Source organism: Scyliorhinus torazame, chromosome 1, assembly GCF_047496885.1.
Source record: "Scyliorhinus torazame isolate Kashiwa2021f chromosome 1, sScyTor2.1, whole genome shotgun sequence".
Lineage (NCBI taxonomy): Eukaryota > Metazoa > Chordata > Chondrichthyes > Carcharhiniformes > Scyliorhinidae > Scyliorhinus > Scyliorhinus torazame.
In genome coordinates, this window is record NC_092707.1 from 123,358,039 (window position 1) to 123,372,034 (window position 13,996).

Here is a 13,996-nt window from a genome sequence, read left to right on the forward strand (position 1 = left end):
TCGCTCATAGTTAACACTGAGAAGGAGGGTACATACTTCAGGAAAACATAGACAGGCTGGTGAAAAAGGCAGATAAAATTTAATGTGAAGTGATTTATTTTGGTGGGAAGAATGAGGAGAGGCAAGTTAAACTGAATGCTACAACTTTAAAGGGGACTGAGGAACAAAGGGTGGAATTTTCTGATTTTTTTCAAAATGATGTCTCAGGCAGGAAAAGCGGTATGTAGCCTGCTGGCTGCACAGCCAACTTTCCCCGCCAAAATTTGAAACCCTGGGGGAAAAGTGCTGTAGACGGGCCCCACACCATCACACTGGTAGGCAGGCTTTTCCGCCAGCAACTTTGGCCTTCCATCGATAGGGGCGCCCTTATCTAACAGAACAACAAGCAAAACCAAAGATCTCCCCCCTCCACACGCATGCTTGGGGAGCCCCCCATCCCTCTCACACAAAAGGAACCCCCAACACAGGGAATGTCCCCCTCCCCCACTGTTGTGGCAGTGCCAAAGGTCAGTGCCGGGGCAGAGTACAGTGCCAGTGGCCAGTGTCACAACAGCACCAGGGGACAGTGTCTGGGCACTGCAACAGCATGTCCCTCTCTCCTGGGGGCTGTACTTGCCTGTGCACCACCAGTCTCTTTGCCAGGTTCAGATTTGTCCAGACTGGGTAAACCTTGCCCATGTGTCATCACGTTGGAGAGGGGAGTGGTCCAAATGTGGGGGTACGATACAACATGAATGACATTAAAATATATTTAAATGGGGTTTCCTTCATTGCATGGTGCGAGCCCCATTATGTCACTAGCAGGGGACGAGGATAGTTGCACCTGAGATCTTGTTTTGGGGCTCTTGCGAGATTTTGCGACCATTTACTCCCATGGCAAACAGGGGTGCAAATTCCCTCCATGGAGACCTGGACTAAGACATACAAATGTCTATGAAAGTGGCAGGAGAGGTTGTACATTTTTAAAAGTATGCACGATCCTTGGCATATGGAATACAAAAGCTAGGATATTATGCTAAATCTTTTTAGAACACATGTTAGGCCTCGATGAAGCTTTAAGTCCAATTCTGGACACTTTAATAAAGATGTGAGGCTTCAGAGAGGATGCAGAGGTGATTTACCAGATTGATATCAGGGATTCCATTTCTGTGGACAGGCTCGAGTACTTGGGATTGTTCTCCTTAAAGCAGAGACGGTTGAGGTGTGATTTGATAAAGATGTTCAAAATCATTATCAGTTTTGATAGATAGGGAGAAATGTTTCCAGTGGTAGAAGAGTCAGTCAGTGGACACAGGTTTATGGTAATTGTCAAAAGAGCCAGATGTAAACTGAGAAAAAGATTTACACAGTGAATTGTTATGATTTCAAATGTTCTGCCTGAAAAGGCGGTGGAAGCAGATTCAATAGTAATTTTCAAATATAAATTGGATAAATATTTGAAATGGAAAAATTTGCAGGACTATGAAAAATCAACAGGCCCATAGGATTAATCGCTAGCTCTTTCAAAGCACTTGCACAGATATGATGGATCGAATAGTCTCCTTCTGATCTGCTACTTTCAATGGGGAAATGTTGAGCCCACACTGGCTGTGTGCAGGATCGGCGACATGGGTGGAAAATCCGGAGAGAATCGGGAAACGGGATTCTCTCTGGAGACATTACATTTCCCAATTTTCCTCATCTGTGAATTCATGAGGTTCATGCCAACACAAGGCCGGAACCTCATTTAAATAGATTTTAGTGCATTTAAATATTAATTGCTCCACGCCACATGATTCCCCCCTCACTAAATATTCATACCTCGCCAATGTGATGTCAGGTTTGGCTAAACGTGAATCAGTCGAGGGATCCCTCCAGGGAGCAGAGGTAAGTTTAGCCCCCGGGGAGAGAGGGACATGTCCGGAAAGTGCCCCAGCACTGCCAAGTAGGCACTGTCATGGTGACACAGCACCAATAATGCAACCTGTGCCAGGGGGCCATACCAGAGATGGACCCTAATGGGAGCCCCTTGGGTGGTGGACGGGGTTTGTGTTGTGGTGGGAAGGGGGGGGGGAATGCCAGCGATACTTGTGAGGTAGTAAGGTGGGGGGTATGAATGCCGTCACTGTCGAGGGGGTGATGCCAGTGATGATTGTTGGGGTGGATGGTGCAAGGGAGAGCCCCTGATACCTTTGTGGTGCGGGCTGTTAAGTTCCAGTGCTGATCGGGGTGCCCTGTAAAGATGCCGCCCAATCTCTGTGGAGCAGGTTGCTGGCTCTATCAGCTCCTCGCCACCAGAGAGACGGTGTCAACCACCTCCCACTCATTTTTTTCTCTTTAAAGAGGCTCAACTGGGGAGTTACACACTGGTTTTTAGTCTGAGCCTAACACTTTGACAAATTCTGGTCAGATTCCACCCATAGATTCCATAGAGACATTAAAGAAGATATTGGTCAAGATAAGGACAGTAAAACAAAGTGTAAAAATCAATTTGTTAACTGGTCCCAGCTGCTGTCTTTGAGGTCAATGACCTAAATGCATAATTTACCGCAAGCAACCTCCATGTATTAAAGCTGGCCTTTGCTGCATCTGTCAACAGAGTTTAAATGGAGAATAATGGATAACTGGCAGTGATTACAAGGCATTATCTCATTCAGAACATCACAAATCACTCAAATGAGACTCAAGTAGTTTACAACCATTTGAATTGAGACAAGACTGCAGCTTTGAAATGGCTTCCATGGTTTATATCATTTATTTTATTGATACTGTGGATTTTATCAGATTGGTTTCATTCCATTTATATCGTTTGTTACCCCCTTACCCCAAATGCAATCTCTATTTGTCCTTCTGACCAAATTATTTTCTTGCAATCCAATTAAAGAGGGAAGTCTTGTACTTTACAGTATACTTTACTTCTTTATGAGGAAACCAGACCAACTAAATGGAGAGGGAGGACTCCAACCTCTGAACTCTGAACATTGCTCCCCACCTAGCTAGTACTGATGGATGCTGGCAATACTCACTATACTCACTAATCAATCATGCTTATTACTCCCAGTTACCAGCAGCTCTGCCTCCCTATCAGTTCTTGTTATGTACAGTTAGTATTTGAAATCCCCAGTTCTCCAATATTGTGACTTAAAATCAACAGCAGGGAGTTGTTCCGAAATGATCCAATGTTCATTTTGGGCAGCAGCTGTTCTTTGTTGAGGGAGATTAAGAATTTAATATCAATCAAAATGAAATTAAGGCATCTTTTGCGCCAATGGATATCTGCTAACTATGGACTGGATGAGGCTAGCCACACTCATTTTGTACAGGATAGAACCATAACAAAAGACTGTCATTTTCTGACCCTGATTTAGGCTTATATAAAATGAGCAGGGATAACAATATCTGCCAATCATTACATTTATTGGTTATAGATAATTAGCGGATAATATACTGATAATTCATAAGAGTTCGGAGCCATTTGGCGTTCGAGCCTGCTCGGCCGTTCAATAAGATCATGAGTTATCTTCAATCTCAACTCCAGTTCCCTGCTCTATCTCCATTTCCCATAAGTCCCTTGATCCCCAAAGGTCTGTTACCTCTATCTTGAATATGCTCAATGATTAAGCATACACAGCTCCCAGGAGTAGAGAATTCCAAAGAATGAAAACCCTTTGAGTGAAGAAATGGCTCCTCATCTCAACCCTTCAGGCCACTTAAGAATTTTATTTACTTCAATGAGATCACCTCACATTCTCCTGGAATCCAAGGAATATAGGCCGAACCCACTCAATTGCTCCTCATGGGACAATCTCTCATCCCAGGAATCAGTCTAGTAAGCGTTCATTGCACTCACTCCAGAAAAGTATGCCCTTCAGTATACAGTACCATAACATCTGGCATTTGATGACACCACATACACAAAGTCTCCGATTTTATGCCAGTTCGGCAGCCAAATCTCCAGATTTTCTTTGCGCATATGTCACACTCTCAAGTCTTTGGCACTTTATGGTTTAATAGATTTGTCGGTCTATTGAGAATTGACATTAAATGTGGGTTATCTCACATTACAGTTGAACTACTGTATCCATTTGTGTTCATTCACTTTGCAATTACTGTTGGCAGTGGAAAATCAATTAAAAGTCATCACTAACCACTTGTTAGTTAGAGTGTTATTTAATTATTACCGATCGAGTGATTGCACATGAGTAATGCTGAACTAATTGTTAAAAATATAGACATAATGCAGCATTCGATTCAGAGGTATAGATAGCCTGGGATACTGAATGCTGAGGCAAAAATGAATCTGAGTAACATGGGATAATAGCAAAACATATGACAGTAACAAGACCCTCTGATAAAATAATTTTATTCCACAATAGATGTCCTTAGTAGTGGAACTGTTAAAACTGCAGTTCAATTAGCAACAATCTATTAGTGAAAACCTATGATCTGAAAGACAAGAAATAAAGTGACCCTCATTTCCAGCAGATCAATCATTCAGTGTGAATTCATGGAGCATAATTTAGACAAATGCCCTCAGCTACCTGCACCTTAATCCTTTTCCAGTCAATGACCGGACAGAGTTCGTTGAACAGGATCAAACACCATGCAGTGTCCAGTGAGCAACCCAACTGGAAAGTGCATGTGTGTAGCTATTGGCTAAGGGTATGGGTAGGCTGGGTGTAATCCTCCTCCACCCGCCAGTGGTATTTGCTGCTGGCACACTCTGAACTCAGTGAATGAAGAATTATCACCTGAGTCAGAGAATGAGGGACATTACAGCAAGAGTTCTTTGGGTAAAGAGAGAGAAACTGTTTCAGTACTCTTCAGAAGGGCCAGGTGACAATATAAGCTTTCTCTAAAATGAAAAGAAGGAAATTATGAAATGACAGTTGAAACTGGGGGCTGATACTATTATTTCTGTTGCTATCTAATATTGTGACCGAAAAGAAAGGGCTTTCATTTATATAATGCCTTTCATGACCCCAGGCCATTCCAAAGTGCTTCATCGGTAATGTAGCCCATGTTGGATGTAGGGAGACGTGGCAGTTAAACTGCATATGGGCAAGGTGCCACCTGTAGCAATGTTACACACGACCAGATAGTCTGTTTTCACAGCCTTGGTTGAGAGGCAGCTTTTGTTCAGGATATCCCACTCCTTTACAAATAATATCATGGTATACTGCAAATCTACATGAATGAGCAGACGGGGCCTCAGTTTAACAGGTCATTTAGGAACGTCACCTGTCACAATACAGCCATTCCTCAGTGTCCACTTAAAGTGCCAGCTTCTGGTTATGTGCTGAAGTCTCTGGAGTAGGGCTTGAACCCATGGGTCTTCTGACTCAGAGGTGAATGTGCGATGCACAGTATAATATTAGCAGATGTTAAGAATCTTAAACAAAAGTGGCACCGTTTCTCTTGCCTGGAACTTCCTAGGTCCTACGTCTGTAAGTACGGAGTCACTCAGGCATAGCAAATACAGAAAGGTCGAGTAAAGGGGAATACACACCCATTGGGTCACTTGTATGGCTTTCCATACAAATCTGTTTTCCTCGCCATTCAAAGTTTCTGTAGTTGCTGTGCTCAGTCGTCCCAATGCACCCAGACCAACAAGATCTACCACAGAAACTGATGTACCTCCTAGTTGTTACACAAGGCAAACAAAATCTCACAAGGTCTTTCACCCCAGGTGTCATTCTTCCCATCATTGGAATCCATCTCTACATGACAAAACTAAAACACACAATGCTGGCAGAATGAAGTTGGTCAGGTTGAGTGTTTCCCACATCTTCCCTCTTTGTGTCAAATTTAAAAAAATTATTTAATGGGATATCAGTGTCACTGGCAAGGCCAGCATTTATTGTCCATCCCTAATTCCCAGTGAGAAGATTGACGGTTAGGCGCCTTCTTGAATCACTAGTGTGACTAGTGTAGGTAACTTACACTGCTTCAGGGAGGGATTTCCCATTTTTTTGACCCAGTGACAGTGAAGAAACACTGATTCAGTTCCAAGTCAGCAAGATGTGTGACGTAGAAGGAAACTTTTCAATGCATCTGTTGCACTTGTGCTGCTACGTGGTAGAAGTCACAGGTTTGAAACTTGCTGTCAAAGGAGGTTTGCTGAGTTCCACCATTTGCAGTATTTTGCTTTATCATTTCATTGTGGATGTTCTCCTACAACTGGAGAAACTTAGACTCGCTTACACTACTGCACAGCAGGACACGGAGCAGGAATCAGGCAGCTCAAACAACATGAAGGAAATAGCTGGAGCTCATTAAAAATACAATAGTTCTCAAGATTTAATTTGTTTAGGTTAAATTATTCATGAAATTGTTATATAGCCATTTCAGAAAGCCGCTGAAACAATATTACGCCCCACTAAATATCATTCAAAATGCTTTATAACATAATCCTTCACACTCCAGTCAATCTGAAAACGTACCTTTCTCCCAATAAATTTCTTGGACTTTTAAAACTAAATCAGCAAACCCTGTCACGGCACAGTTTGCTGCAGGTATACTCTCATCCTGATTTGCCATTTGGAACATTTCCAATTACCCACATTCGAAATGTATGGGATTGAAATTAATATCAATCGCCATTGAACTGTGTTCTCTGAAAATGGCAAGTGCTCACAGACTCTCAAGGGACTTAGAAGTCGGGTGCACAGATCACCTTGAAATTGAGTAGAAAATGATCTCAGTGTTTAAAAATGCATTGCTTTTTTCTGATGAAAAGTAAATGAGCTCCTGGACTCTTGGTATAGTTCGGCAGCTCCTGTTCCTCTTCCAAAGGGCCATTCTCCATTGTGAGTGAAGGTACCAGCTGACTATTTACCGTGATGAGTTACGACAGCTGTCCAATCCTGTCTTCCCTTGATCTTTGTATATGCATAGAAAACATACACAGAAAATATAAGCAGGTGGAAGCCTTTTGGTCCTTCAAGCCTTCAAGCCTGCTCCGCCATTCATTATGATCATGGCTGATCATCAAATAATAATCTTTTTCAGTGTCACAAGTAGGCTTATATTAACACTGCAATGAAGTTACTGTAAAAATCCCCGAGTCACCACACTGAGGGAGAATTCAGAATGTCCAATTCACCAAACAAGCGCGTCTTTCGGGACTCTGTGGGAGGAAACCAGTGCACCCGGAGGAAACCCACACAGACACGGGGAGAACATGCAGATTCCGCACAGGCAGTGACCCAAGCCAGGAATCGAACCTGGGTCCCTGGTGCAGTGAAGCAATGGTACCCTAATACCACCTTCCCCCCAAATCCTTTGATCCCTTTAGCCCCAAGAGCTATACCTAATTCCTTCTTGAAATCACATGTTTTGACCTCAACTACTTTTTGTGGTAGTGACTTTCACAGATTCACCACTCCCTGAGTAAAGAAATTTCTCCTCACCTCAATCGTAAAAGTTTTACCCCTTATCCTCAATCAATGACCCCTAGTTCTGGATTCCCCCAACATGGGGAACATTCTTTCTGAATCGACCCGGTCTAATCCTGTTAGAATTATATAAATTCCTATGATATCCGCCCCTCACTCTTCTAAACTCCAATGAATATAATCCTAACCGACTTAGTCTCTTCTCATATGACAGTCCCGCCATTCCAGGAATCAGCCTGGTAAACCTTCGCTGCACTTCCTCCATTGTAAAAACATCCTTCCTCAGATAATGACATCAAAACTGCACACAGTTGTGACCTCACCACTGTCTTATACAATTGCAGTAAAACATCCTTATTCTCAAATCCTCTCGCTCTGAAGGCCAACATACCATTTGCCTTCTTTACTGCTTGCTGCACCTGCACGCTTACTTTCACCGACTGATGCACAAGGATACCAAGGTCTCGCTGAGTATCCACCTCTCTCAATTTTCACCCATTCAAATAATAATTTGCCTTCCTACTTTTGGATAACCTCACATTTATCCACATTATACTGTGCCTGACATGTATGTGCCCACTCACTCAGCCTATCCAAATCACGCTGAAGCATCTCTACATCCTCCTTACAGCTCACCCTCCCAGCCAACTTTGTGCCATCTGTAAATTTGGAGATAATACATTTAATATGCCCAAGAACACAAGAAATAAGAGCAGGGGTACACCACCTGCTCCACCAGTCAATACGATCATGGCTGATCTTTGGGCTTCAATTCCAATTTGCTGCCTGCCCCCCATAGCCCTTAATTCCCTGAGAGACCAAAAATCGGTTTATCCCAGCCTTAAATATATTCAACGATGGAGCATCCACAATCCCTTGGGGTAGAGAATTCTAAAAATTCACAACCCTTTGAGTAAAGTAACTCCTCCTCAACTCAGTCCCAAATGATCTGACCCTCATCCTGAGATTGTGCCCCTCTGTTTTAGATTCCCGAACCAGAGGAAACAATCTCTCAGCATCTACCCTATTGAATCCCTTGAGAATTTTGTAGGTTTCTATAAGATTGCCTCTCATTCTTGTAAACTCGATAGACTATCGGCCCAATTTACTCAGTGTCTCATTGCAGGACGGTTTCCAGCAAGTACTTTTGAAAAGATATGGGAATCCCAGCTGTTTGCCACCCCCCAACCACCCATTCGCTTTCCAGCCAAACCATCACTGAGGTTAATTGTTGTGCCCTTAACACCCATTGGCTAAGATCAAATAGATTGGCATCTAATCAGGAATCTACTGTTTGAAGGCTCATTTATACACTGACTTTATCAGGTAGGAAATGTGGGTGGAAGAGCTGTAAATAAAATGTGAATACATATTTGTACATGATGTTCAGGTCAGGCAATTTCAGCTCAGTGAGGGTTTTTTGGAGGAAAAATATTTCACAATACTGCATTGAATTTTAGTTATGTGCCAACAAATAGTTCACTGATTTCTCTAATCACTGTCATTTAAAATCATCAAACCATAGACCAAAACAAACACATTTATACTCTCTATGTACTCTAGTCCGCAGAATGGTCTTGATTCCTCCCCCCACTGCTGCTTGTTTCCAGCCAGTAAGATTGTAATTCAGTCCCTTACAACTAAATGCCAGCCAAGACATTGCTGAAATAATGTTCCAATCACATTAGGGACCATCACGTTACACAGACCAGTGGTCATACAGAGGACACCAGTATGTGTTCTTTCACATTGCTGAATAAAGAGATTCAGATAAAGCTTGTAAATTTAAAACCCATTTAGTTTTAAAGGGAATGTTTCGTCATTGTATTTAACTGAATGTTAAACAACTCCATTTTTGGAAGTAAACAGCAGAACTTTGCAACATTTACATATTTACAGAGTTAAACTCTGAATAGCAGTTTGTGGTCTTTATCAAAACCACTTGTAAAGAGTTTGCAAGTATAAAACCTGTACTCATTTAAAACAGTTCTGTTTGGTGGGGAGTTTTTCTGGCTAAATCATGGCACAGATTTTTAATAATGTACCAGGTAGGGTCCATTCAAGAAACACTTAAAGAAGAGCTTTTATTGTCAGGAGTCCTTTCAACATTCAAACCATTTTAGACAATTATGGTAAATTTGAATACCTGCCTGATTTTCTAATTATGTTGATTTTTAAAAATTTTTTTGTTCAAATGAAGTCAGTCCTAATGACATCACCAGGGTGCTGACTTGAATTATTCACTAATTCAAACAATGTAAAGGAGTTGAGTTTAACATAATTAGCCCCCAGTGCTCCAGTTTTCTCTGCATGGATGGAAATCCAGTTCCCACAGGCTGCAGAGTTCAATTACTTCCCTTGGTTGTTTAATTATATTCAAATAGATCCAAATTCTCACTGACACAACCACAACTCTACAATTGAGACGTTCCCTATCTAAAGGCTAGGCTCAAATAAAGCAAATATAGCTCAAACCATAGTTTCTTGGAATACAAAATACAATACAGGAAACGACCTACTCCTTGGCTCAGACCTGCTGAATCCTTTCTGTTCTCACACAAACTAACTGCAAATGTTTTCAACAAAACTGAATCTTACCAGCAAATACTTGTACAAGGTACATTTAGACTCACACAGATCTTTGTTATTCTGCTCATAATGCACCACCTAGAGATGTAACAGGTACTGGCCTCAGATCATCTCCCTATGTGCAATGCAGATGTTCTGATTTCTCAGCACAGGTTGGGATTTCAGTGTCAAGTTATGTCAGAGAAAACAGATATTAGCATTTTGGAGAAGCTCGTTTACATGGAGATAATGGTGTATTTTTCTACCAGTCATTTTCAAGGGAGATACGAATAATGAATTAAGTTCATAGACTAATTCTGAAACTATTCCTTGCCAAAGTATTGACGTATCACAACTCTCCATCCCAGCACTTGCAATCCTCCCTGATTTACTGAAGATATGTTTATTTGGAGTGATTTGAGTTATTCAGCACTATATTACTAATTCAGATACGAGAAAAGGATTATTTGCAGAGATTCCCTAAAAGAAAGCTCAGTCAATGACACTTTAATGTATGCTATTACAGGCACAATCACATCATTGAATTCTGAGCCCATAAATGCATACATATCTTGGTTATAGCAATTTATGTCCAAATGGTTTTGAGAATTGTCTTTTTTCAATAGCTGTGTCTCATTTGATTATCTTCAACCCACTGGTTTTGAAAATGATTCATATAGCAAAGCTCACCATTTAAATTGACAGTGTAATCTTGATTCGTTGACATAATTCATTCACCCTTTCTTTTTAACTGCAGCCACCAGTCAACCTGGGAGATTAACGTATTCTAAAAATAACTTGCACCTGTATAGCTTCTTTAACATCAGTGTAGCAAGGCATTTCACACAGGGTTGTATGTACAAGAGATGGGCGCTAGAGTCGTGGTCAGAGATCTAGGTTTGCAGCCGGTTTTTGAAGATAGTGAGAGGACTCCAAACATTGGAGATAGAATCACAGATTTGTCACTGCGCAGAAGGAGGCCATTTGGCCCATCCTGTCTAAGCCGGTTATGGTCTGTTTACATTAAAGATGGCAAATTATAAGAAGACAATCATTCATGACTAACTAAGTTATCAAATAATGATGGCGCAAGTATATTTTACCAAATATATATGCACCATGTAAAACTGACAAGCATTTTGGACTACGGAGACATATCTTGGCTCATGCTTAACTTGACTCCACTGATATGCTTGTAATTCATCCTTGGTCACCCTATATTCTCTCCCACGGGATAAGAAAGCCGACTGCAGACATGTGTCTTACTAGCACCTAGACAACAACTTCTCCGAAACATCAGACCACTTCGTCCATGAAGCATTAATGGAGTTCTGGGTATTGTCTCCTGCTGTGTGGGTCCTTAAAGGCTCGCCAGGACAAGAAAGCAAACACCAATTGTTCTTTAATCAAGCTAAGCACATTTTCTCAATTGGAATGTTTGTGCGGCCAGGGCACTATCTAAAAACGGGGGAACTCTAACCCGGCGATCCGGCCATCTATCACCAGATTTCCTTTACGTTTAGCGAACTATTTTAATTGTTACAGCCACATCATTCGGATATTTGCGCGTTAAACAAAATGAATCGCTTTAAGACTGCAGAAAGACAATCATTAACAACCACAATGGGTGTTTTAGTGAGAAATTGTTCATAAACAAATCTCCCATCTCCACCCTCCCCACAGTTCAAAACCTTCCTTTGACTTTAGATCAGTAATGCTGGTTTACAGATAGTAACTCGCTGCCTACAGCTGCGATTTCTGGCCCCTCGTAGCTGTAGATTGCGCAATGTGCTTCACATTGCCAGATTTCCGCAAAAGCAAACATTGGAATTATCCCTAGCTTGCTAACTTGCTTTGAGTCTTTAAGTAAAACAGAGGTTGAACGGCCCCAGATTTTCTTCAAGTTTCCGGTTTCTGCATATCCACAAGGTTTCAACAAGTCGCTTCCTTGTGTAATCGCGCACACACTTGACCTGTTCCGAAACACTGGGTGGATTTAAACATCGCGTGTGTTGGGGGGTTGGGGGGGAGGGAGAGTCGTGGAATAAAATTACAGATAAACTTTTCAGCTTCCAGTGAGCTGATGGAATCTTCCCTCCCTAAGTTCAAAAATAAATCCACTTTAGATCAATTCTGACTCAATTCACAGCTGAAAGCTCCCTCCGAAACGTCACAACCCACAAGGTGCTGCCAAGCTCAAATTATTTTTACCATCCGGCCACCTCCTGGAAATTCTCTTTTTGTTAAATAAAAAATGCAACAGGCGATGTCACACCTGCAACTCCACCCAAAGGGTTAGCCATTACCTTCCAGCCGGCGGAGCTGTTACTGTCCCCTTTATCTTTGAAATAGGGGACGTGGCGAACCATCCAGTCGTAGATCTGTGACAGTGTCAGTCTCTTCTCGGGTGAGCTCTCAATGGCTTTAGTGATCAGATCTGCATATGACAGGTTCCCCCATGCATTTCTGCGAGAAGATTTCTTGCGGTGTTGGCTGCACTCACTGAGGCGGAGGGGAGAGTAGATGGTGGAGAGAGCCTTCGCTTCTGACTTGACCCCGCTGCCATTCTCGGTCGCCGCAGCCGGTTCAGCATTCAGGGCGCTTTCCTCTCCCTTGCCTTCAGCTCCGGGGAGCTCGGGCCGAGGGAGCGGCCAGGTGCACGATCTGGGCCGGCTCTGCGGCTCGAAATCCGGGTCGATGTCAACGTGAGGGGCCACTGCTTCTTCCATGTCCTTTTCCACCCCACCAGAGACAAGAAAAGATAAATAAATATTGTGGACAGATGTCAGTGGCGGGGGAGCTTTAACATCAGAAGAAAGGGTGGATCGGTGCGGGGTGCCCCGAAAGGCAGATGATGGAAAGACTGGGAGAAATCGCGGTGCTGTCCCAGAGGGATGGAGCTCTGTCTTCTCTCTGTATGTCTCTGCCCCCGGCTGCTGCTGCTGCTGCTCTCCCTGTCACTGCGCCTCTGTCAGTTGCAGCCGCCGCTGCCGCTTCCCCATGTGCTTCCCCCTGGAAAGGATACACTGCGGCCAGCCGCCGCCTCATTGGCCGCCCGCTGACAGCAGACTTCCATCCGCTCAGTGGAGCCAAGGCAAGCTCCGCCCCCGCCCTCTTCCATTGGCCGCCCAGTGTTCCAGGGTGAGCGGGGCCTCGAATACATTAGCCGGGGGCGGGGCCTCAAGGAAATCCCCTTCACTGACGTCATGTTGGGGAAACTGTCTCTCTGACCAACTCTCCGCGTCCCTTTAAAAACTTCGACTCTTCAGGATAACATGCAGATTCATTTTTTCAGTGACTCACAAACTTAAGACATTATATTTTCCTCATTATGCAAGTATTGCTCGACGTCCCAAGAATTTTACTTTTCCAGAATAACTCGAAACGTAAAGCACATATTGTTCCCACAATGTAAGTATTGTTTGACTCAAAACAAAATTCCTTTTGAAAAATAAAAATGTTAAATATTTCACATCAACTTTTCAGGAGTGACGAAAGGACCCACTGTAACAGCTTGGCATTTTGCTAAATGTAGTTTTCCCTGTTATAAACCTTTTATTTCAAAATTCTTTTCCTAATACAATATTTCATATGTTGTGTGTGGAATCAAATTAGTAACATACCGTTGAGGAGGAATTCCTGGAGTGTACACGGGATGGTTTCCTGGACCAACATGTTGAGGAACCAACTCGAGAACAGACCTTCTTAGGCTGGGTATTGTGTAATGAGAAAGGAATAATTGGCAATCTAGCTGTGCAAGACTCCTTGAGGGTGAGCAGCCAGAATATGATAGAATTTTTCATCAAGCTGGAGAGTGACATAGTTGATTCTGAGACTAAGATCCTGAATCTAAATAAAGGAAACTACTGTGGTATGAGGCATGAGTTGGCTATGATGGATTGGAGAACACCACTTAAAGAGATGACGGAGGATAGGCAATGGCAAACATTCAAAGGGTGCATCGGTGAACTGCAACAATTGTTTATTCCGGTGTGGCACAAAAGTCATTTGAGATAGATGGCCAAACTATGGCTTCCAAGGAAAAATTGAGA

The 13,996-nt window shown here is 42.7% G+C and overlaps 1 protein-coding gene across 1 annotated transcript in view; it reads right to left on the minus strand.

Moving 5' to 3' along the window:
* Positions 1–13,366, minus strand: part of LOC140411674 (forkhead box protein O3-like) — a 262,838-nt gene extending 249,472 nt beyond the window's left edge. The window contains exon 1 of the mRNA XM_072500694.1: positions 12,251–13,366. Coding sequence (XP_072356795.1) covers positions 12,251–12,673 — 423 coding nt within the window. The 5' untranslated portion in view covers positions 12,674–13,366. The remainder of the gene's footprint in view (positions 1–12,250) is intronic.
* Between the last annotated feature and the right edge of the window lie 630 nt (positions 13,367–13,996).